General features: G+C 38.6%; 2 protein-coding genes and 1 non-coding gene across 5 annotated transcripts in view; 2 read left to right on the top strand and 1 right to left on the bottom strand.

Annotated features, from left to right (window-relative positions):
* Positions 1 to 5,108, top strand: part of PARP14 (poly(ADP-ribose) polymerase family member 14) — a 52,344-nt gene extending 47,236 nt beyond the window's left edge. For both annotated transcript variants that reach the window (XM_024244933.3, XM_063721729.1), the window contains 2 exons: positions 2,064 to 2,238; positions 2,561 to 5,108. In XM_024244933.3, coding sequence (XP_024100701.3) covers positions 2,064 to 2,238; positions 2,561 to 2,850 — 465 coding nt within the window. In that variant the 3' untranslated portion in view covers positions 2,851 to 5,108. The remainder of the gene's footprint in view (positions 1 to 2,063; positions 2,239 to 2,560) is intronic.
* A 2,985-nt stretch (positions 5,109 to 8,093) lies between these two features.
* Positions 8,094 to 26,080, bottom strand: part of HSPBAP1 (HSPB1 associated protein 1) — a 50,141-nt gene continuing 32,154 nt past the window's right edge. For both annotated transcript variants that reach the window (XM_054551397.2, XM_002813215.5), the window contains 5 exons: positions 25,750 to 25,886; positions 21,776 to 21,947; positions 19,109 to 19,192; positions 9,104 to 9,214; positions 8,094 to 8,975 (listed from right to left, as the gene is read on the bottom strand). In XM_054551397.2, the coding sequence (XP_054407372.2) occupies positions 8,442 to 8,975; positions 9,104 to 9,214; positions 19,109 to 19,192; positions 21,776 to 21,947; positions 25,750 to 25,886 (1,038 nt within the window). In that variant the 3' untranslated portion in view covers positions 8,094 to 8,441. The remainder of the gene's footprint in view (positions 8,976 to 9,103; positions 9,215 to 19,108; positions 19,193 to 21,775; positions 21,948 to 25,749; positions 25,887 to 26,080) is intronic.
* Positions 16,886 to 16,989, top strand: LOC112132934 (small nucleolar RNA U13). Its single transcript, XR_002914634.1, has one exon. It is a non-coding gene; the product is annotated as a small nucleolar RNA U13 (small nucleolar RNA).

The raw sequence follows: 26,080 nt of genomic DNA, 5'->3' as shown, positions 1-26,080 counted from the left end.
GGAGTACTTAATCTTACTTACTGTACTTACTGATATGTTTGGGTTTAAATTTACCATATTAATCTCTGTTTTCTATTTATCATATCTATTCTTTGTTCTTTTTTATCTTTTCCTGGTTTCTTTTGCATTATTTCTATTTCATTTTCACCCCCATTATGTTGTTAGTTATACATTCTAGTTCTTTCATTGCTTACCCTAGAGATTATAACATGCATCCTTGACTTATTGAACTGTAATGTAAATTAGTATATTCATCATTCCCCAGACAATGCAAAGACCTTTGAATACTTTAAGCCTTATTTATCTCTCTTCTGCTTTTTGTGTTGCTTTTAACATGCATTTTAATTCTATTTATACTTGAAACCTGATGAAACATTTTTAATTTGTTTATATTTATTTATATGTACCAACATATTTACCATTTATTTCCAGTGTCCTTCAATTCTTCCTATATTTCCATGCTTCCATCTGGGATAATTTTTCATCTAGATTTAGTATTTCTTCCAATGCAGATCTGGTAGTGATGAATTCTCTCAGTTTTTATTTATCTGAAAATGTCTATTTCTCTTTCATTCTTTGAAGGATATTTTTGCTGGGCATAGAATTTGGGATGGCAATTATTTTCTTTCAGCACTTTGAAGAAATTATTGTCTTCTGATTTTACTGTTTCACCATACTTCCCTTCTCTCTGCAATCTTAGCTTATCAAATCCTTGATGCCTTCAAATAGACTTTTCTCCCTCTCTAGCTCTTCTAGTAGTTGTTGGTGAGAGGTTGGTCTGATAAAAGTAATCTACCCTGGCTAGACATCTGCTGCTAATAATAAACCTACTAAATAAAGTTTAAGATTTATTTGCATTTTTTTTACCTTAGAATTTATCCCATGAGAAATATAGAATCAGGTTACTATATTCAAAAATTACTTGACATAATTATTTTTAAAAATTTTAAAGGGTAAGAAAGAACCTCTTTAAATTTAAGAATTAAGAGACTAAGAAATTGAGAATTATTTCAAAACTCAAAAAATGTTGAAAGCTTTAAAAATGAGTAAGATAGAATGTAAGGTAAATGAAATAAAATGAATGTAGGCATTTTGAAGATTAGAAATTTAGCTGTAGGTAAAGAATACAAAGGAAAAATAATTTTAAAATCATAAACCAGATCAACAAAATATATGTTAATGCCGAGACTTTGAATTAGAGTGTGAATTGTATCTCAATTAAAAAGAGAAAACCCAAAACTGGAAAAAAAAAAAAAAAAAAAAAGAACCAGATGATGGCAGGTAATGGTGTTAAGCCTGAGAGTTCTCCAAAATGGAAAACATTCTGACAACATGGACAACATGGAACCTTTACCTTGTGCATTTCCATGAGGGACTTTGGCCACCTTTACCCACCCCTCAGGCTTCCCAGGACAACCTTATGAAACTGCTACTACTTGGTGACTAGGGGAGTTTAGAAGTAGAACTGCAACCCAGGACCCAAGCAGTTTCCACCACCGCCCTGGAGGCCACTGCCTAAAGAGTATGGTCAAAGCATGGCCACTTTGGTCTACAACATTCAAGATTCATGCTCCGGTCTTCCAACTGGACCAGAGATTAATTTTCATTAGTTAATTTCATTCTTGCCTAGATACTCTGTTGCTTCTCATACTGTTAGTACACAACTAGGTCAACCCGTATCCCAGAAGGACTGAGGTGGTGAGAGGCAAAGTGCAAAGTGAGGTGGACAGCAACAGGAGCAGTCATTAGAGTATGTGTAAAAAGCAGAAGTTGCAGAGGCTGGGTCAGCAGAATTCATGTCATGAGTACTTGAAATCCTAAACCTTGTTTGCTCTCATGCAGTACATAAAAGATGTTAAAAATTAAACCAACATTCTTCCCATTGCCTGTTTTTATGAAACACTGGATCTAAAAAGGTTTCTGAATGCAGAAAGCTGCTGTCTGGCATTGGATTTGCTGTTTAGTGTGCTTTTATTTATGAAACATAGTGATCATGTTTCATTTGCTGTATATTGGCAAGTGCCCTTGGAACTGGCAGAATATTTTTCTTTATTAATTTGCAGATTGAGAGGATCCAGAATCCAGATCTCTGGAATAGCTACCAGGCAAAGAAAAAAACTATGGATGCCAAGAATGGCCAGACAATGAATGAGAAGCAACTCTTCCATGGGACAGATGCCAGCTCCGTGCCACACGTCAATCGAAATGGCTTTAACCGCAGCTATGCCGGAAAGAATGGTAAGGAAGCGAGTAATCTGGCTGCTTGGAATGAGGCATCAGCCATGAGAGCCCGAGTTGGCTGGGACAGTGTGGATTCATTGTGGTCCCCCATCATTGGTGGCCATGTTGCAGCCCGAGTTTCAGGGTGGGACTCACTGTATTTCATCCGAAAGGGGACTGACTGGCCCTTCTAGGTAGAAAAATTGATGATTAAAAGTGAAAAGCACACACAAAAAAATTTAAGAGAGGCTTTAGAAAAAACATTATTTAACAGATTGGGCCAACATATCAAATTTTACATTAAATTTGAAATGCTTAAAAATGGTTTTTCTTTTCACAGCTGTGGCATATGGAAAGGGAACCTATTTTGCTGTCAATGCCAATTATTCTGCCAATGATACGTACTCCAGACCAGACGCAAATGGGAGAAAGCATGTGTATTATGTGCGAGTACTCACTGGAATCTATACACACGGAAATCATTCATTAATTGTGCCTCCTTCAAAGAACCCTCAAAATCCTACTGACCTGTATGACACTGTCACAGATAATGTGAACCATCCAAGTTTATTTGTGGTATTTTATGACTACCAAGCATATCCAGAGTACCTTATTACTTTTAGAAAATAACACTTTGGTATCCTTCCCACAAAATTATTATCCATTTGTACATATCTAGTTGTAAAACAAGTTTTAGCTTTTTTTTATTCCTCTTAACAGATTTTTCTAATATCCAGGGATCATTCTTTGTCGCTGAAGTCAGTCTTTCTTCAGCTTCTCTTTCATAATGGAAATGAACTTATCTTGAGAGCAAATAACTTGGAAAATTTAAATGAGATAATGCAGCTGCAACTGTGTGTCCACAAGTATGGACATCAAATCTGTGGGAAAAGAAAAGGTTTGTATTTTCAGGAAGGAGAGAATAACAATCTTATAGACAGAGGGCACAGCTAAGCACAGCTGCCACTGCAGGAGACAGGCCCCATGTCAGGATGCCATAGTGCTGTGGGGAGCACAGTATTACCCAGTGGGTAGGGCTTCTGTCTTCCTTGGGAGCAGGGATGGTATCTTAGTCAATTTTTTTCCCTTGGGATGAGGTCTGTGCCTGATGTACAATGGATACTCCATAAATGTTTGACAAACCAACGAAGAATGAAAAAAAGCCTAGTCAGACTCCCATCCAAAGTAGGAACTATCTCTTTAACATTCTTGACTTACTATCACTTTACCTCAAATTGAACAGATTCCATGATGGAACTTCATTCTTCACAAACTAGCCAGTGACATGTGGGACAGCTCTGGCCAGGGCTCTGGGACTGCAGTGTACTTGCGCTCTGCACGGTTCAGGAGCTGTGATGTGGCTGTGGTCTAGGAGAATCGTGCCCCATGGAGTTGCGCAGCACAACCCTGGCTCCAATTGCCAGAAGGCTTTTTTTAATGCTGAACCAAAATGTGCCTTCTTTTTTTTTTTTTTTTTTTTTGAGACGGAGTTTCACTCTTGTTGCCCAGGCTGGAGTGCAATGGTGCGATCTCAGCTCACTGCAGCCACTGCCTCCCAGGTTCAAGTGATTCTCCTGCCTGAGTCTCCCGAGTAGCTGGGATTACAGGCATGCGCTAACACACCCGGCTAATTTTGTATTTTTAGTAGAGACGAGGTTTCTCCATGTTGGACAGGCTGGTCTCGAACTCCCAACCTCAGGTGATCCACCCGCCTCGGCCTCCCAAACTGCTGGGATTACAGGTGTGAGCCACCGTGACCAGCCAATGTGTCTTCTTATAGTGTCTACTCATTGGTCTTTGTTCTGCCCAGTGATAACAATGGGATAATGCCTGCTACACAGCTTCATTGTGAAACCCTTCCCCTGTGCTAAGATTAAATGAACTCTAAGATTATTAAATAGTATATTTTCCTTGACAGCCTAGCTTTTGATGATTTTAAAGCCTTATGTATAAATAAACCAAAGGAAGTAAGCAGTCATATTGCTAATTTGCTAACTCCTATCTATTGAATGGTGAAGTTTTAAAAATTTCCCCAGGTAAGTTTAAGATTCAAACACCATCTATTGAGCACCTAGATTGTGTGCCAGGTAGTAAAATAGGTGCTTTCACACACATTGTCTCAATTCCTGTAAGGTCAGAATTATCTCTGCATTTGAAACTTGAGGAAACATGCTCAGAGTGCAAGAAGCTTCCTTGCCTGAGATCACCTAGGCAGGAACCCTCAGAGCCGGCAACTGAATCTTGGTCCCTGTGATGTCAAGCCCATTGCTCTCCCACTGCAGAACATGGCCTCTAGATTAATACCACCGATTCAGGAACACCTCCGACAGTCTCGAAATACCCCCATCTTCCCTTGTTTGTTTTTTCCTTCTGGCTTCTTTTATTACAGTCTCTTCATTTGAAGCTCTGTAGGCCAAGGCCAGAGCTGATACTGACATGGAGCCAATGCAGATAGCACATCAGATGCTAGGTCGATGGGAGGATTAAGGGACTTATATCTGCTGGGAACACCTGTACTTGAAGTGGAGGAGGCTAGGGGGCCACAGTTGCTGCTTCATTAACATAGAGGTTTTAGATTTTTTTCACTTGTGGTTTGTTTTTTAAGTGGATTGGCAGACTCCTTGTTGCTTAAGAGTGGCTTTCTAGGCAGGCCACTGGCATCTGAATTCATCATTGACAATAAATGTAAGAAACTGGAATAAAAAAGAGAGACCTGCTGTTATTCGCTTTTGTTCTCCAGTGATTTGATTAACTCAGGGCAAGGCTGAATATCAGGGTGTATCGCACTGAAGAATAATAATCCATTCAGTAATGTTATAGTTATCCTCAATCTAAATATGTCAACTGTCATTTTGCTCCTTTTCAAATAAAATACTTGAAAACTGTCATTTAATGGTAAACATTTTTATCCTAAAGGGCAAATACAGGGGGGCTTAATGATAAACACAGACCACTGCTGATAATAATAATTAAAAAACAACTAAGTATGACAGCATGAAGGGATGCTCAGTGTATTAATATTTGGTTGAAAATTACAGGAAGGGGCACGATACAGCCATAGTTCAGTGAATCTGAAGGGCTTATTGACCCCAGCAAGTAGCCCCGGCTGAAACAAGTCCACTTTGCACCTGTGATAGGTCTTGGTCGTTTACTCTAGGGTCAGAAATTCTCTTTTTTGGTATTTGGATCACCTGAGGTGTTTGCTGAACCTCCAAGCTCTGGCCTCATCCCAAAGGAGTCAGACTCTATAGCACTAGAGTGGTTCCCAGGAATCTGCATTTTGGGCAAGCACCTCAAATAATTCTGATATCTCTAACACCCAGAGCCACATTAAAATGTTCATGGGCCTCAGGCACTTTTGCCATTGTGGGCCCTTTATCGCATAAAAAAATTAAATATAATTTGCAACTGCATTGACATGAACACAAATGAAGTTGAGGCTGGATTATATATTTTGTTCCTGATTTTAAAAGAAACTAAAACATCTTTGTGGCCTCCTAAAAGATTCATGGGCCCTAGCCCTTGTCTACCGCACCTAATGGATAAGGCAGCTGCTGCTGCTCCCTTGATTCTGTGATGTTAGGCGGAAGGCTGAGCTTTTACTTTTTATTTTTTTAAGGATAGAGGTTTTACTCTGTTGCCCAAGCTGGGCTCAAGCAATCTCCCTGGCTTAGCTGGGATTATAGGCACATTCGGCCGGGTTTGTATTCTTTACCTTGGCGCCCAGGCTGGAGTGCAATGGTGTGATCTTGGCCCATGGCAACCTCCGCCTACTGGGTTCAAGCAATTCTCTTGCCTCAGCCTCCCAAGTAGCTGGGACTGCAGGTGTGCACCACCACATTTGGCTAATTTTTTATTTTTAGTAGAGACGGGGTTTCACCACGTTGGCCAGGCTGGTCCCACACTCCTGACCTCAGGTGATCTGCCCGCCTTGGCCTCCCAAAGTGCTGGGATTACAGGCATGCGCCACTGCACCCAGCTGAGGGTCTCTTTAATCAATGATTTCACTCACTCAGGCAGCTTACCTGTGAAATGCAGGATGAAAAGGGAGCCAGCTACCGTAGTGGCTGACAGCCCCCCTTTCACTCTCTTTTCTCACATCACTCTCTGCAGATAACCAGAATCTCTTGCTGCCTTATAGTCTCTACAAAATCAGGAAATTGTCCCCCATAATCCGTTTCGTATCATAGAAATCCGTACATAACAATGTGTTAACTCTTCTCCCAGGTCTCAGCATGTCAAAGACTTAACTCTAATTGAATTAAATGTTTTGCCTCAAAACACCTTGTAAACTTTCCTGACCCCAACGTACACTAAAAAATACATTTTATATCAAGCCCAATACATACACAGATGTAACTGAAAAGTTTTATGAGATATACTTACCCTGAAATATTTTTCATAAAGGTTTCCTGAAGTAATAGAGTATTCCAATTCAGTGAAATTATTTTATTCTATTTTAAAAAAAACACTGGTCTCTGTAATCCCAGCACTTTGGGAGGCCGAGGCGGGCAGATAGCACGGCCAGGAGTTCGAGAACAGCATGGCCAATACGGTGAAACCTCGTCTCTACTAAAAAAAAAATACAAAAATTAGCTGGGCATGGTGGCGTGCACCTGTAATCCCAGCTACCCAGGAGGCTGAGAGAATCACTTGAACCCGGGTGGCAGAGGTTGCAGTGAGCCAAGATCGGGCCACTGCACTCTGGCCTGGGCGACAGAGCAAGACTCATCTCAAAACAAAAAACCAAAACAGAACAAAAAAACAAAAAACACTGGTCTCACCCACTACACTGACTTTATAATAGGTCACTATCTGCAGTTTGAAAAAGTGGTCAAACGAGTAGCAAGCATAAAAAGTAAAATATCTGTAGTAAATGATGTCTATTTCTGCAATAGAAATATACCAAGAATAACAGCTACCTTACCTTTGGCCACATTCTCTGTCCCAATGTACTTGATGAGGTATTGTCAATAAGGTCTCATTTTTATTATTCATTCATTCAAATATTTAATAAGCACCTACTGCATGCTGGGCACTCATTGTGGCTCTGCAAATAACAGCAATAATCAAAGTCCCTACCCTTAAGGAGTTACATTTTGGTTGGGAGAGATGGTAATGAAATTCATAGGTAAATACATAGTGGTCAGATAGAGATAAAAGCCACAGAAGGGCTCTTTTCAGGCCCTTCTTTCCCTGGCATGCTTATATAACAACCTTCTCCTTCCCTCTGTGAAAACACATACTTTCTTTGGATTTACTGATACTCTTTACCTCGAGAGATTTACTGATACTCTTTACCTCGAGGACAGTAGGATAGCCAACAATCAGTTCATCTCAAAGGTGACTTTGCATATTTTTTCTGTTGTGTATTTGTTTCATGCATGGTTACTCAGAGATCAATTATGCTTTTCTAATTTCTAAATTCCTTCTTAGATAGTAATGGTAATTAATTATCCCTGGATCTTGCAAATGTAATGAGAGTGGGATCAATTTCACTGAGCTAAGCCTTTATCACTGTTTGGGGAGTTTGAGTCCTTTTTAGTCCCAGGATTGGTGTTCCTAGATGTCCAAGTTCCTTGCCTAAAGAGGCCTCATACTGAACCCACAACTACTTTTCTCCTGATTGGTATCCTGCTCTGAATGACAGGGATTAACTAGTGAGAATTCTGCAGCTGTTACAAGTGAGATCACCTCAGAGCGAGGCTAGACTCCAGACCCAGTGGATCCACTAGATCAGAGGCTGACAAAGCTTTTCTGTAAAGGGACAGATAATGAATATTTTTTCTGGGCTATACACTCTCTGTCACTACTCAACACTGCTGTCGTAATCCTGAAGATGTCATAGACAATATGTAAATGAATGGCATGGCCGTGTTCTAGTAAAACTTTATTTGCAAAAGTAAGCAGCAGGCTGGTCCCTAGTTGAGGCTGAGGAAGACATTACTTCCTGCTGGAAATACCTGGGACTTACATTTGAGACAGGCTGAAAGTATGGGATGAGGGGGGAACAAAAGCTTACAAACAAAGAGCAGCCAGTTTGGCCACAGAGGAATGTGCATGAAAGAAGGTGGCAACAGACTGAAATGTAATTCGGTAAGGATAAATACATTTACAAACATGCAAACTGACCTTTTGCTGGTTCATCTTTATTTTACAGTCATACTACTTAAAGATATATATTTTAAAAATATTATTTTAAAAGTCATCTTCCAATAGAATCATAAACTTCTTCCTTGTATCAAAAGTTGTGCCACTATCCTGGTTACTTGTGGATTCACCAAGCAGTCCAGCAAGTCATCCGTAGAAATGAATGTTTGAGAAGGAGCCATAGTAGTATTTGAGGCAATCTGTTCCTCAATTGCATTTTCACTGTTGCTCATTATTTGTTGTCTCTTGGCACAATGCAGTTTTCCAAAGTGTTCTCCATCCTTGTCAACAAAGTCTTTCCCATCACTTCCAAATATGCCTCCTCTTTCTGAAGGTGGTTCCTTGGACCTCTGTGCTACAGGGACCAGATCAGGGCCAAAGGGACTTGCTGTCTCTGGTTTGCCTGTTCCTGTGGTCAAGTTCTGGCTACCTGTCTGGCCCACCTCCATGTGGCTGCACACATTTAATTCTTCCTTTTTCATGTGCTCTCCATCTCTTCCCAGTGCTTGGATTTCTACTACCTCAGATGTTCTGCAGTGATCAAAAAATGCAGAAACAGCTGCATTTAAGTAGCAACAGTTGACTGCATGGGACGTTTCCTCAACCTAAGGGAAAAGAAAAACCCTTTAAAATGGTTACATACATTTAGTTACACTGGAAAACACATGTCCTAGTCAGGGCTGGTTTTACCACAGGAAACTAACTGCCATGATGAATACCAGAAGTCACCTACCTCAGTGGGGTTTAACCAGGCTCTGGTATTTTGTGGATTCTCTGCAGTTTTCAGGGCACACACAAGCATACGGGTGATTGCCTCTTCTACCCGGGCTAGGTGATCCTCTTCCTGAATTAAAAAAACACACTTTTAACTTTTGTTAAGTCTCATGGCTTTTAAATGACGAGTTAATGGGTGCAGCACACCAGCATGGCACATGTATACATATGTAACTAACCTGCACATTGTGCACATGTACCCTAAAACCTAAAGTATAATAATAATAAAATAAAAGCCCAGGTTACTTTTAAATATATATATATATATAAATATAAATAAATAATGTTTAAATATGTACATAAATTTGATTTAAAAATTAAAAAAGAGATAATAAAGTCTCTTTTAATTTCATCTTCTGTTCTCTCATTAATATAAGCTTTGTTATAGAAGGAATGAATATGCTATTGGTAGAACCACAATTTTTGTGTATTTACTATCACCTGCCATCTAGAAGAGTTGCAGAATATTTCACCAGTCAAATTTAAGTATGTATTCTATCTATAAGACATGGCCTTAAGTATGAATCACCTTATGATATTTTCTCCGATCTTTTCTGTTATCTGACATGTTTAAAGTTTTTTTTTTTAAGTACCACATACAGAGGAATAATTCCTATAGAGTCTGACAAGCAAATTATTTCAGAGATGGAAGAAAAATTATAATAAACATGCTTGGCTACAAGAATGAGATGGCTATCCATCTAAACATGGCTTTCTTAAGACAGAGTAAGTATAAGGTACAGCATTAATGTGGGACTGCATTAAAATCAACAACTTCTGTTTACCAAAAAACACCACAAAGGAAAAAAACAAACTAGATGCCTGTAACATATATAACTGATAAAATATTAATGTGTAGAATAATCTACACATAGCAATAAGAGAAATGAGCAAATTTTAAAAAATGGGCAAAAGACACAATGATAAGCATTTTAAAAAGGAGCAATCAGATGACTAATAAACATATGAAGATATGTTTATTCTCCAGGGAAATGCAAATTGAGAAATCCAAGAAATTGGCAAAAAGGGGCCTGATAGTTCCAAGTGGGACATTGAGAGACAAAAGTCTTATACACTAATGGGAAAGCAAACTGAGACATTTGGAAAACATGGGTGGCATTATCTTGTAAAATTGAGTATTGTATACCCTACAGACCAGCAATACCACTCCGAGATTTATACACAGTCTAGAGAAACTCTGCACATGTGTGCCAGGAAACATGTACAAGAATATTCTGTTCATAGAAGCAAAAAATTGAACACTGAATCATCCGTCAATAGAACAATGAATAATGTATAAATTATTATAAATATAATAAATTATTGATATATATACACATATATTAATATATGAATAGTAACTAAAATAGTAACAAAGAATAAATATTAATAATGAATAAATTATGGACTACCTTAACACAATATTATATCAAAGTGAAAATGAATGAACAGCTTACATGTGACAACACAAATGAATCTTAGAAACACAATATTGAACTTAAAAAGGCAAATCTCCATGATGAGATACCACTTCACACCAGGATAGCACTAATAAAAAAAGACAGATATTAACAAGTGTTGGTGAGGATGCAGAGAAATCAGAATCTTCATATATTGCTGGTGGGAATGTAAAATGGTGCTTCAGAAACCTGGGAGTTCCTCAAAAGGTTAAACACAGAGTTACCATAGGTAATGATTAATTTTGAGTCAAGTTGGCTAGACTATAGTGCCCAGTTGTTTGGTCAAATAATAATTTGGATGTTGCTGTGAAGATAACTTGAAGATATTATTAGCATTTACAATCAACTGACTTTATGTAAAGGAGATTACACTCAATAATGTGTGTGGTCCTTATCCAATTAGTTGAAGTCCTTAAGAGCAAAAACTGAGATGTCTTAGAGAAAAAAATTCTGCCTCAAGACTGTAATAGAAGTCCTATGTGAGTTTCCAGGCTGCCAGCCTGCCCTACAAATTTCAGACATGCCAGCCCCCACAATCAAGTAAGCCCATTCCTTAAAGTAAATCTCAATCTCTTGTTCTCTATATAAATACAGACATTTCTATCTATGTATTTATAGATATCTACATTTACGCACATGTAGATATCATGTAAAGATATCTACCTACGTATATACTCATAGGAATGTGATTACTGGATCATATGGTGTATCAGAGTTCCTCAGAGAAACAGAACCAACAGAAGATACAGTCAGATAACCAGATACAGACATAACACATAACATTAGATTCATTATATATCATAAGATTTAGCCAGGCTATAGCATGCATCAGTATTTCATTCCTTGTGATAGCTGAAAAACATTCCATTGTACACATATACCACATTTTGTTTATCCACTCATCAGATGATTGATATTTGAGTTGTGTCACTTTGGGCTATTATGAATACTACTACTGTAAACATTCGTGTAGAAGTTTTTGTGTGGGCCAGGCACGGTGGCTCACACCTGTAATCCCAGCATTTTGGGAGGCCGAGGCGGGCGGATCAGCTGAGGTCAGGAGTTCGAGACCAGCTTCAACTTGGAGAAACCCTGTCTCTACTAAAAATACAAAATTAGCTGGGCCTGGTGGTGCATGCCTTTAATCCCAGCTACTCGGGAGGCTGAGGCAGGAGAACTGCTTGAACCTGGGAGGCGGAGGTTGCGGTGAGCTGAGATTGAGCCATTGCACTCCAGCCTGGGCAACAAGAGCAAAACTCCATCTCAAACAAAAAAAAAAAAAAGTTTTCGTGTGGACACATATTTTCATTTTTCTTGGGTATACACCTAGGAATGGAATTGCTGGGTCATATGGTATATCAGTCAAGGTTCTCCAAAGAAAGAGAACCAATAGAAAAAAATGTATATGTGTGCATATGTGTACAGAGATAAGAGAGATGGATAGATGGACAGATAATGTGACAAAACTTTTTTGTTCAAACAAGAGAATGAGGAGAGTGAACGGAACAGACAGGGAAGGGATTGGGAAGAACACAGCACAAATGCAAGTTACTGATAAAATTCTAGGCTGGGCATGGTGGCTCATGCCTGTAATCCCAGCACTTTTGGAGGCCAAAGTGGAAGTACTGCTTGAGGCCAAGAGTTTGACGCTGCAGTGGGCTATGACCACACCACTGCACTCCAGCCTGGGCAACAGAATGAGACTCCATCTCTTAAAAATAAAAAAATAAAAAATTCTAGTTTTCGGGTTAGGTAATGAGTTTACTGGTGCTCGTTGTATTATATATTATGTTACATATTATTTTATATGTATAAATATAACAAAAGATAAAACAAAGGAAAAATGCTGAGAATGAGAAAATGCTTTAAAATTAATAAAATATTTTCTAACAATGTTTAGAAAAAATACTGATAAATACATTTCAATACTCCAATAAGGAGGTGCAAAAGATGAAAAGGCATCAGCCAAGAAGAAATGAATGCCACACCACTTGAACAGAGCTAAAATCTCTACTCTTTTCCAAGTATGTGATTCATGAAAGCAATATCAGAACCTGGGGTTAACTTGAGTTATATAAGTATGGTAGGCTCTAAAACCTATGAGCTTTTTGGAGCTAAATTTGGCAAAAAGAAGGAATTATTGTCCAATGTTGAAGAGACAATGATAAAAGCAGCATATGACAGAAAAAGATATGATTATTTAACTCCAATTGTGCATTCCAGTTTTTCGATAAACAATGAGTGGCCTTCAAACAGAATTATACAGAAAGATGTTGAAGAAGGAACTGGAGGTCTGGTTTGGTGAAGGACAGAAATCATCCACTTGAAATCAGCATGAAGTTCTTAGCTACCATACTTCTAAGTACTACCTTGGAGTCTGTTTATACTCAATGATACTAATCCTTTGGAAAATTATACAAAAGATGACTAAATAGTATATAATAAGCCTTTTAAAACACTGTGGTGAAGTCTTTCATGTTATTGAGGCCATGTAAATTCATATCTAAATAAAATATGAACAAACAGTATAATATGGTAAATTAAAAAACAGTATATCACAACCAAGTGGTATTTGCTCCAGAAATTAAGGATGAATCAATATTAGGCAATCAATTGATATAATTTGTTGCAATACCAGGTGTTTACTAAAGAAGAATATTATGTAATCATCTTTCTCAATTTAATAAAATTCAATACCTTTTCCTGATTTTGAAAAACAAAAAGTAATGAAATAGAAATTGATGGATACTTAATATGATAAAACACATACAACTCAGCCCCAAATCTAGCATTTCATAGTCAGGAACAAGACAAGGATGCCCACTATCTCCCCTATTATTAATGAATTGGATGGATTAGCCAATGTAATCAGACCAAATCTCCACCCCCGCCCCCAATTATAGGCAAACAAATTAGAAAGGAAGAAGAAAAACTATCTTAATTTTCAGGTAATCTGAAAGATACCTGAAAACTCCAGAAAATCAATATAAAACTACCACAAAATAAAATAATTCAAATTAACACAAAAATCAATAGCTACCTTATGCACTAATAATATCCAGTTAGAAGACAGAATGGAAGAGAAGACCTTACCCTAGCAGCAAAAAAAGATGAAATATGGCAGTCCGCCCTTATCTGCAGTTTCGCTTTCCACAGTTTCAGTTACCCGTGGGCAATCTCAGTCAGAAAATATTAAGTGAAAAATTCCAGAATTAAACAATTTATAAGCTTTAAGTTTCATACAATTCTGAGTAGTGTGATGAAATCTCTCACCATTCCACTCCACACAGTATACATTACCTGCCTCTGAGTCACTCAGTAGTTAGCTCAGTGATCAGATCACTGTCATGGTATTTGCAGTGCCTATATTCAAGGAACCCTTATTTTACTTAATAATAGCCCCAAAGTACAAGAGTTGTGATGCTGGCAATTTGGATATGCCAAAGACAAGGCATAAAGTGCTTCCTTTAAGTGAAAAGGTGAAAGTTCTCGACTTAATAGGGAGAGAGAAAACCAGCATGCTGAGGTTACTAAGGTCTATGGTAAGAACAAATCTTCTATCTACAAAACTGTCAAGAGAAAAAATTATGGTAGTTTTGCTACCACACCTCAAACTGCAAAAGCTGCAGCCACAGTGCATAAGTGCTTAGTTAAAATGGATTAAGTTTGCATCTTAGTTAAGACATTACATTTCTAGGTGGAAGGCATGAACAGAAAAGTGTTGACTGATTACAATCGGGTTTGGTAATACTCGGGGTTTCAGTAATCCACTGGGGATCTTGGAATATATCCCCCAAGGATAAGGAGATACTATTGTATTTAGGAATAAACATTTAAAAGAAATGTGCAAAGCTTATGTGAGGAAAACTTTAAAACACAGCTGTAAAAACAAAAACAAAAACAAAACTGGACTTGGATACGTGGAAAGGCACCTAATTTGTGGACAGAACAATTCAACATCATAAAGCTCAGATAAAATTTAATATGGATCAAAAAAAAAAACATCAAAAGGTTTTTTTTTTTTCCTAAAGCTAGACAAGCTGATTTTAAAGAACACGTAAAAAAAAACAGAGGCAAGAATAGCCAGAAAAAACCTGCAAAACAAAGCAATGGTTAGTCCTACTGATGTTAAAATATAAGACCTCACTAAATAAATAGGCAGAAAAACCAATGGACAAAATAGACCCAGATATGTTCAGATATCTGGTATATGATTAAGCAGACATTTCAAATCATGAAGGGAAAACAGACTGTAAAATAAATGATGGTCCTGACAATCCTACTACCATTTTGGAAAAGATAAAATTAGATCTCAACCTTATACTATATCCTAGTGAAAAACTTCCAAATGGATAACAGATCTAAATGCAAAAAACATGAAACAATCTAAATTCTAATACAAAACATTGGTGAAATGCTTTATGACCTGGAAAGGTCATATGACCTTGGTTTCTAATTATGACTCAAAAACAATAAAGTTCAACAACAGATTTTGTTGGTGAGGCTGTGGAGGAAACAAGCACTTTCACATACTACTAATGGAAATGCAAAATGGCACAATCACAGTGAAGCTGAATTTGGCAAAACCTAAGAAAATTAAAGACACATTTACCCTATGACATGGCAAATCCATTGTTAAGATCTCCCCGAAAGACACACTTCAACAAATATAAAACAACATATGCACAAGGTTATTCAGTGGCATTATTTGTAATTACAAAAGACTGGAAACAACCCAAACATCTATCCTTAAAGGAACTAATGAACAGTAGAGCACCCATACAGTGAAGTACTAGACAGTAGTTGAAGAAAAATATGAATATTTCTCTGTACTATTATGTAGTGAAATTCAAGATATTATTGTTGAAAAAAATAAGGTGTGGAACACTATAGTTTATTACTTTCTGTGGAATAAAGGATAGAAAATTTAAAATATATTTGAATAAGTATATAAATAAATAAGTAAAGATGTATTTATATGCTTATGCACTTTGTACATATAAGACTGTTTATATACTTATTTACATATATAAATATATCTATTCATTTACTTAATTTTATATATAGATATAGATATATATGTTTACAAGAAACACTGGAAATGATAAACCAGAAATGAATAAAAATGGATCTCTATAAAGGTTGGGAAAAATGGAGTGGATGGAACAGGGATGAAAGGCAGACTTCCCTGAGTATAACTTTTAATATAGTTTTGACAAGTTAAATGTTCTACATATTGAAAATATTAAATTAGATCAAAATTTTAAAAAGGTAAATCCTAAAATTGAAAACAAACCGAAACAAATGAACTTAACTAAATATCCAATTAGTAAAATAACCATAAATGAAAAGAATTCCTTCACAATGACTCCTGAATAAAGAACTTTGTATCTATCCCTCTTAGTGATAGATACAGTCTAATAATAAAAAGAATTGCAAAGAAATCTTAATTTTTACTTGCAAGCTTTATGGTTAGTAGTAATATTACTATTTGAGTTTTGGAAACATAAATTTGGCATCTTTTTTTTTTTTGAGATGGAGTCTTGCTCTGTCACCAGGCTGAAGTGCAATGGCGCCATCTCAGCTCACTGCAACCTCCACCTCCTGGGTTCAAGTGATTCCCCTGCCTCAGCCTCCTGAGTAGCTGGAACTACAGGCATGCGCCACCATGCCCGGCTAATTTTTTGTATTTTTTTAGTAGAGAAGGGGTTTCACCATGTTGGCCAGGATGGTCTCAATCTCCTGACCATGTGATCTGCCCACCTCGGCCTCCCAAAGTGCCGGGATTATAGGTGTGAGCTACCGCGCCCGGCCTAATTTGATATCTTAAAAAATATATTGCTGGATACAGCAAACAAGTAAATATGTTACTGATTTTCTTTCTTTTTTTTTTTTTTTTTTGAGACAGAGACTCGCTCTGTTGCCAGGCCAGAGTGCAGTGACTTGATCTCGGCTCACTGCAACTTCTGCCTCCCTGGTTCAAGCGATTCTCCTGCCTCAGCCTCCCGAGTAGCTGGGATTACAGGCACCTGCCACCATGCCCAGCTAATTTTTGCATTTTTAGTAGAGATGGGGTTTCACCATGTTGGCCAGGATGGTCTCGATCTTTTGACCTCATGATCCGCCACCTCGGCCTCCCAAAGTGCTGGGATTACAGGCGTAAGCCACCATGCCTGGCCTTATGTTACTGTTTTTAAGGACCCAGATTTTCAGCATAAGAGAAGAGATAAAAATACAGAAACAAATAAGAAAAAAATTCTATCATGTTAAACTTGAATTAGATACTTTTATAGTTCATAAGTCTGATGATTGGGTGTCATGCTCATGTGTGAGACATGCCTCCCTTAAGCCTTGTTATGACGTCAGCACATTACCAGTCTAGATATATTTTTTAAACACATGAATTAGAAACATAAATACATCAATATCTATCTATCTGTATATCTATCTATCTATCTATCTATCTATCTATCTATCTATCTATCTATCTCACATTCTAGCTACATCACTGAAAGAGCCTAGAAACAGTGACACCCAGGAGCAATGAACAGCTTTAGAGCTGAGATCTCAGTTTCTAAATGCCATTCCCTACAAAAAGAACTGTGGCTACCTGGAGAAATGACTGACTTCCAAGTGTGGGGCACTAAAGGAAAAAGGGTATCCTGGGATATCTTCCTATGCCAGAAAGCCAGGATACATTCAAAGTCTAATTAATGGGGACATATCAAAAGGGCACAGGCCAGCTTGAAGTTTCACTAAAAGGACAGATAAGACCCAAATTTAAAATTATCTTGTCAAGCTGGAATGCTCAACCAAACCAACATGATGAAAATTAACAGGGATGACTGTGAAATATTGGATTTAGAATTAAAATCAGCTTTATAGGTACAGGATAGGATTCAACCTGCCTGACAGCAGATCATGTGAAAAAAAGCACAGATATTTTAGAGTTGAATATGAAACTAAAGTGAGATGAGCTTACTTAAAAAACTAACCCAATATTACAAGCAGCACTGGAGATATTTAGGATCGAGATAATGTGGGGTAGAAATCTTATACTCTACCAAATAAGGCCTACTGATATTCAGTTTTAGGTACCATATATTAAGAGAACTATTCTTGACATAATAGCTCTCCCTCCTCCTCATAGCAATTTCTACTTTTTAAACACTTCCCATATGCCACGCACTATATTAGATGCTTTTACAATGTGTTGTCCAATTACTCTACTGAGGTGGGTTCAATTATAATCCTCATTTTACAAGAAAATGGAGGCTTGAAGAGATTAAGTAATTATCTATGTTAGACAGCTAACAAAGGTAACCTGTATCTTAAAGTTGCCTGATTCCAATGTCTATGGCCAGAATGGTAAAAAGTCTGGAAAAAGGAAAAAGTCACCCATAAAAACACCCCATTAAAGAAAGTAAGAGGTTTTGAGCATGGAAGAAGAAAAGATTATGGAAACACTTGGAGGTATTTTCAAATATTTTAAAAAGATGACAGCTCTACTCTTTAACAACAAGTGAACTTCCTTGGGAGGTGAAGCACCTGTCAGGGCTATTGTAGATATGACTTTGGCATTGGGAGTGGAAGTTCTCCATGGAGTCTACCTTGACATCTGCTGCAACTCCAGTTCAGCATGCTATAGGCAAAATTTCTGTGATGCTACTGATCTCCTGCCATACCTCTCACTGAAGCCTCAAGGGCTACAACTCTTCACTAAGCCCACACAACATAGCTTTCTGTTACAATATTCCTTCTGTTCCACTGATTCCAAAGCCATTCCTATTACCAAAGGATAGGAAAAACTAGACTAGGGAGAGGATACGGCTGTCAAACAGAGCAGAGAGATGCAATCCAGGCTTCAGGTCAAGGAGAGCAGAGATGCAGTCAGGGTCTCTGGTTAAAGAGAGGCAGCTGCAATTAAGGCCCCAGTTGAAGAGACAGACTTGAGCATAACAAGCAGCTATTCTAATTGTCAAATAGAGCAAGCAACCAGGATTAAGCATAACACATCAGAGGGAAAGGCCTCTGGCAGAAATGAAATGATAAAAACCTAGCACTGAAAGAAAGACTCCGCTCTGAGAATATGTAGAAGCCAAGACAGAATTCTGCAATTAGTAATGACCCTGAACCAAGAAGCAGGTATTTCCAGCCCAGATGGTGTGAAAGAGGAGTGGCAACAAGGGACACATATCGGCAAATCTGGCCAGGCCCAATACAATTTTCCTAACAACACTGGTCAAGGGAAAGGACCCTGCATGCCAGCATCAGGCCCATTCTGTGTCCTTAAAAGAAAGACAGTGGCACACCACTAAAATTCCAATTTCCAACCTAAACATCCATTAACAGACGACAGAATGCATAAGTTATAGTGCACTGCAACAAAAAAATACTGAAGCATTGGTTAAAAAAATTAATTACCCAGTTGTACAGCCAGACCTTATATATCTTTTAAAAGCATGATTTGCACTTACTTAAAAAAAAAAAAAAAGAAAAAGTACCAGTTCAATCCATGAGTTTATACTGACAGTGACAGGATCAATGGATTCTACATAATGCCACCAGTGTCTGGGAACAAACAGAACCTGAAAACCAAACAAAGAATGGTTAGCACAAGAATAGGACGTTTCATTTTTATGTCAGAATCAGACCCTAATTGAGGCTGCTAGGAAAAAAAGGAATACAAATGAATTCACAATAATATTGCTGGAGAAAAGTGAAGTAAGAAAAAAAACCCCACAATCCTTTTTTCCTTTTATTCCTTTTTTATTGACAAGTTCACATGTTCTACAAAGGATACTGCCAGAATCTCTATTCTTTTTAATCCTGGGCCTTCTTTGTCTGCACCTAAATCTTAGTACATGATTCTGAGATTCTAATTTTTCCTCCTTTCCATCACAAAATAGTTGCATGCATTCTGAGAAAGGGCATAGGTAAAACACATAGGACATGGCTTCTGTTTTCTCACAGCTCAAAATCTAGCCAATGAGAAGATAAAGTATAGAAAGGTGGCATTATAGAAGTGGTAAATCAGAGGACAACGGTGTTTGAGAATTTCAGAGGTGGGTGAAACAGGCACGAAGTAGGGAGGTCAGGGGCAACATGGATGGAGGAAGTGTGATTTGAACCTGGGCTAGGAGAGAATTTAGACACAGAAAGAATGAGAACATGCCAGGAAGGATAAGAGGTACAGGCGAGGGAGGTAGGACTACAGAAGATAGCAAGTAGGTCAGTCTTACTATCACAGAGGGAATAATGGGAGGTAAGGTAGGGAAATTAGTTTAGGGACAGTGGACTTCAGAATAAGAACCTAGATTTTATCTGGTAGGCACTAGGAGTCATTGAGAAATTCTAAGTAGGGGGATAATTAAAATAGTGGTATCGAGAGAGTCTGAGAAGGACAGGAGATACTTGCAAAGGTCCACTTATTAAATGTTAAGATATAAATAGGAAGGTATAATAAACAAAAGCAATGGGCAGAGTCAAGAAGGATGGCATCTATCCAGACTCGGTATGAGATTTCCTATTGAGAGCAGAGCAGATGGAAATGATGTGAAGCTTCTGGGCTTCACATTTAGGAAACTACTGGTATTTGCTATGAACAAGGCAGGACTGAGAAATAGATCCTTTCAGGAAAACTGGAAACTATAAAAGGCCACTGGATAGTCATTAGTAGGTTATGCATGTCCTATCAAAGTAAAGTTTCAGTAAAGTGGTGACAGAAAGAGCTGGGTTTGAGTGGATTAAAGAATGGATAGGATGTAAGGAAAACTGATACAATAGGCAAAACCAATCATTCAAATTTGGCTATTAAAGACAGAAGAGAAAATGAATTGGCAACCACTTCACACTCTCTGGAATGGCTGTAAAAATAATGATAAAAAAGTAAAACAAGTGTTGGGGAAGATGTGAAGAAACTGGAACCCTCATACAATGCTGGTGGGAATGTAAAATAGTACAGCTGCTATGGAAAATAGTTTGACAACTCCTCAAAAAGGTAAATAGAGGGTTACCATATAATCCAGCATTTCTACTCCTAGGTATACCCAAGAGTACTGAAAACATATGTACACACAAAACTTGTACATGAATGTTCAAAGCAGCATTACTTATAATAGCCAACAAAGCAGAAACAACCCAAATGTCCATCAACTGATGAATGGATAAACAAAATATTGTATATCCATACAATGGAATATTATTCAGCCATAAAAAAGAAATGAAGTGCTAGTAACATTCTACGATGTGGATGACCCTTGAATACATTATGCTTTGTGAAAGAAGTCAGACACAGAAGGCCCTGTATTATAATATTGCACTGTGTGAAATGTCCAGAATGGGCAAATCTAGAGATAGAAAAAGATTGGTTGTTGTCAGGGGCTGTGGGGAGAGGGGAATGCAGAGTGACTAACAGGTTGAGGCAACTCAGTCAAGTGAAATTGTTTGAGTTGATAGTACTTGAGTGAAGGAAGCAGGAAAAGAGCGAGTGAGATGGGTACAATGGATGGAAGACAGGCAAGGGAGAGGGATAATCGAGAGAATAAAGTCTCCTTAAGTGACTAAGAAAACCTTTCAAATTATTAATGAAATATCAGACAGCAAGTGCCAATGCTGAAAAGGAAATTTTCCTCACTGGGAAGCAGCACTATGCACAATACCTTTGGAAATGTTTCAGAGTTAGTAATTTATGAAAACAACATCCATTTTTGCTTAAAAGCAAACATTCTCAGTTCCTTCTGCCCATTGGCCCACACCTGGAGGCATTCCGACCTGTGTTTATGTGTCTGGGTTCAGTTCTATCATAATTGAACAGATACTAACTGTGATTAAATGTTCCAGAGATGCTCAAGTACCCATGCCTTGAACATTTTCTCCTGACCTAAATGAAAATGACTCTGTAGACTGTCTTCCTCCAAAGTCCATTCTCCTCTTTACCAATAGGAGGAGCTGTGTTCCCTCTTGCCATTTCCTTTCCAGGACCTGTGAAGCAGAGGTGGATGTGTCTGAAGCCTACAACTGGGGAAGCTACCTTCCAACAGCAGAGCAGAGGAAAGGAGGCCATTCTCATTTGCACTGCGCGGGGAGGGGAAGCACACAGCATAAGGACTTGAGAGAGTTACAGCTGTGGTGTCCCCTGGCAGGTCATTAATGTTTTAAAGCCCTATTACCTGTCCTGGGCTCAGTGTAACCGTATGTCTTTGAGCTTTCTGGAACTGAGGAAAACGCTTTAAATCAGGATTGACAACATTGATTTTACTGAACACACTAGATTCTTCATAAGGGATTCTAGTTGGATAAAGGAAAGGAGTATCTTCAGGAGGAAAGAGATGCCATCGTTTCCTAATTAAAAAAAAAAAAAAAAAGATACAAGTTAGTACTCTGACCTTAAGACAAAACATGGAAGAAAGCAAAAGCTAAGTGTTCATTTTTACTCGTTTAAATTCAATCCCTAAGAGAATACAGGCACCATCAGTGGTCACCTGGCCATCTCTGACTCAGTGCTAGAATCCCTCTGCAGATACCAGGTGGAAGGTTGTGTAGCAACTAAGGGGCTGCCTCATGGATGTCTCAGGACACCCTGAGGCAGCCTCTTAAATTGCTGGGACAGAATCTAGTTCGTAAGATCATTCTTTCTCATCTCAAATCAAAGTCTGCCTTCTCATAAATAGTTTTCATCCCTGACTCTACAGCTATTCACAATAACCCCCACCCTTTCAATATCTGTATTCTTATCTTATTCAGAGCAAACACTCATAGTTTCATCCACCAAATAGTTTCCAGACTTCTCCCTGTTTGGGTTATAAATTCCTTAAGTTAAACATTTGTTAAGTTAATCCATTAGGGAGTGGACATGCACAAATAATGCCACACAAATAAAGCAGTATAATGTGCTGGAATTTTCAAAAAGAAAACTGTAAAATGTTTGTCACTTAAAACAGTTTTGAAAATGGAGGTAATAAATTCTAACTCACAAAACACTAGACACACCTATGCTTTATGCCAATAGAGGGAAGACATCTGAGGCAAAAGCGAGGTAAGTATGAGAAAAAAATGAGACCCAGACATCTAGATGTCTAGATGGGGAGGCAAAGACAAAAGAGGGAAACACCTAGTTCTGAGAAAAGAAGCCCAAAGCCCTCTAGTGACCCCTTGCAGTTGTTAGAATGGAGCTATCAAGTCCTTTCAGAACCAAGAAACAGCGGCTGCTGTTTTCGAACTAAGAAGTATATGCTGAAGTCTTATTTTGCCTTGGAAATTTGAAGGTTTTATAGAAATAGTGAAATTCTTTACTCTTCAGTAAACATTTACATTCAAGCCATGTGTGGTGGCTCACTGCCAGTAACCTCAGCACTTTGGGAGGCCGAGGCAGAAGGAATGTTTGAGGCCAGGATAAAGACCAACCTCAGAGCCTGGGAAACATAGCAATACCTCATCCCCATAAAAAATTTTCTTAAAAAATTAGCCAGGTGTGATGGTGTGTGCCTGTAATCGCAGCTACTCAGGAGGCTGAGGTGGGAGGATTGTTTGAGCCCAGGAGTTCGAGAAAGCAGTGAGCTATGATTGTGCCACTGCACTCCAGCTTGGGTGACAGAGCAAAACCTTGTATCTAAAAAAAAAAAAAAATTCATTTTGGAGCTATAAGGCAGCCTATCAATTTACACAGCCATCAGCTTAAAAACAATTGAGGTTCAAAAGCTGTTTGCCTAATCTTAAAGCTTTAACTTAATTTAAGCTTTAAGAGCTGCTCCATTCCACTGTATGATTAGTTTGAAAGCAGTTTTCAGTATTAATATGCTTCGAATGTTAGAGTTGGAAGGGCTCTGAAGAGATCATCAGTCTAATTTCATTTCCAAAGTAGTGGCAGAAAGACTCAGAGCTTGCCCAGTGTCACTCACTGGGTTAGTGGTGGATTCAGAGCTAGGTCACAGATCTCCTGGCTTCTCCAGATCCCAGTTGCTTCCCCGGCACCACAGCAATATTTCCCAAAGGAATAGCCATAATGATAAACATCCCAACCAATCTGCTTTGTTTGGCTTAAAAAATGTAAAATGCATGAATCCTTCTATCAGAAAAGGTATTCAATCATCATGTGATCTCCTGCTTTAAAAACTTCTCACGGTTCTGGATGCTGAAAGAACAGAGAATAACAGTGTTTGCCTGGAAGTCAAGACCCTGGGGACTCAACCTACCTGCCTTTCTGGTCTACTCCCTCTGTCTCCAATGCACAACATATACTGGACAACTCAAGGGGTCCTCTCTACACCCCATGCTTTCTCAGGGTCCCTCTGCCCTTCCCATCTGGGTCTTTTGAGCACTTATCCATCCTTCAAGGCCCACCACAAATGGCAGCTCCTCTGTGAAATCTTCCCTGATCTTTCCAACAGGAACATGACCTCTTCTACTTTTTAGTCCCACAGCTCTGTGAAACCTTCCTCTAGAGCATGGGCATTCTGCCTTGTATCATGGATGTCTGTCGGCTTGCCTTGCACTCTGGCTGTAAACTCCCACCGTAGAGAGGGTATCTTACTCCCTCACCTCTGTACCTACTGTAACACATGGTCCCTGTACAGAAGGATACTCAGTGGGTATTTACTAAAGCTATTTTATTATTCCAGAGTTATATAAGGCCAGAAAATGTCTTACTACAAAGTTAAAATAAAGTGATATTAACTTTATATCATAGAGAGAATTCAGGTATTTTTTGATGTTTTTCCAACTTGAATTTCTTTGGCTTGTTTCCAATTCAGAACACATGGACAGCAGCTACTTAAAATGTTGTCTCTCTTACCAAGTTTAAGGTTTCAGCCTCTTAACTCCACAAAGATAGAGACCACACTCATTTGATTGACTCTTGCATCCACAGTGTGTAGCTATGTACCTGACACATTCTATGCCCTTTAATAAAGACGGAATGCATCAGAGAGTGGACTAACTTCTACCATTCTGTAATTCTCAGAGTTCTTCACATGTGAAATGTATCCACAGACATACTGACTGTTTCTCCTGAATCTACTCATAATCCTTTTCACATCTAATAGGTCTGAGAACTTGCACATGACCTTTTCTGTTTTACTCTCTGTGCTGCCCTGTAAATGTCCCACATGACCAGGAGAAAAGACTGGGGCATCATTAATTAGGGGGAAATAAGGCTGCACATACATCTGAGTACATCCTCCAAATGGCACAAACACTTAGGACTCTCATAGAACTCCAGAAACCAGGTATATCAAAAGCACTGCCTATCCCTCGCATCTTCTAGAGTCCACAGATAGATGGAGACGAAAACTGACCTAAGGTAACAATACACTGTATTGTGTCAGGTAGGCACAAACTAAAATTTAGAGTTGAAAGGGTCTAGTATTTTTCAAACCAGGATCGCTGGCATCCCTTGGAGGGGAGGTTGAGGGCAACAGTGAAGCCTCTTCCTTTCAACAAACTGCTCTGCTCTTATTTATTTAGATTTGGAGAAAGCATGTTCCCATTTTTAAATAAAAGTTTGAAAACTACAAACTGTCATGTAAAAAAGAAAAGCTAAGCATAGGCTGGGCATAGTGGCTCACACCAGGACTTTGAGAGGCCAAGGCAGGAGGATGGCTTGAGGCCAGGAATTCGAGACTATCTTGGGCAACATAGAAAGATTCCATTTCTAAATAAAAAGTTTTTTAAATTAGCTGGGCATACTGGCATACACCTGTAGTCCTAGATACTTGAGAGGCTGAGGCAGGAGGATGGCTTGAGGTCCAGGAGCTATGATCATGTCACTGCACTCCATCCTGGGCAACAGAGCAAGACTGTCTCAAATGTCTCTAATTCACAAAAAAAAAAAAAAAAAAAAATACCAAGCAGAAAGCTGTCTAGCTGACCTGGGAGTGGAATCCCAGAGTTCTAGAATCAACTCTCTGAAGACAGTCCTGATCATGACAAGGCACGCACCTGTAAACCACCATTTTAACTGTTCTCATTTCACAGAGGAGAAACCAAAACCAGAGGTTAAGAGGTCTGCCCTAATCATGAGGCAGGCTGACAGGATGGGGCTGGGACTACACCTTGGGGTATTGCCCTATTCTCTCTGCCACCCCTAATGCATGCATACACACGTGCATTCCACACACACACACACACACACACATACACACATTACCTTCCTTGTACCTGGAATACCAAGTTACATCCATAGGAGTCCAGATGACAGGGTGTGTGGGCTCCCAATGAGCCAATCCACAATGTACTTTCCTGTCCATTTCTTCCAGGAAACCCGAAGTCAGACCATTTCACATCCTGTTTTGAAATAAAGTTGCAATCCATCAAGAACTAACCAACTTCTCTGTATGGTAATGCTGCCCATTTTCACTTGCACATCTGTTATTTGGCAGTTGGAATATTCTATTATGGAAAATGCTACAGATGGAAGAGGTTAGGTTTCCAGGGCAGTTCAAGAAGTCTTTTTAGCCAATAACATATTTGAATAACCA

The sequence above is a fragment of the Pongo abelii genome, chromosome 2, assembly GCF_028885655.2.
Source record: "Pongo abelii isolate AG06213 chromosome 2, NHGRI_mPonAbe1-v2.0_pri, whole genome shotgun sequence".
NCBI lineage: Eukaryota > Metazoa > Chordata > Mammalia > Primates > Hominidae > Pongo > Pongo abelii.
The sequence above is the reverse complement of the archived record's forward strand: the minus strand, read 5'-3'. Positions and strand labels throughout refer to the sequence as shown.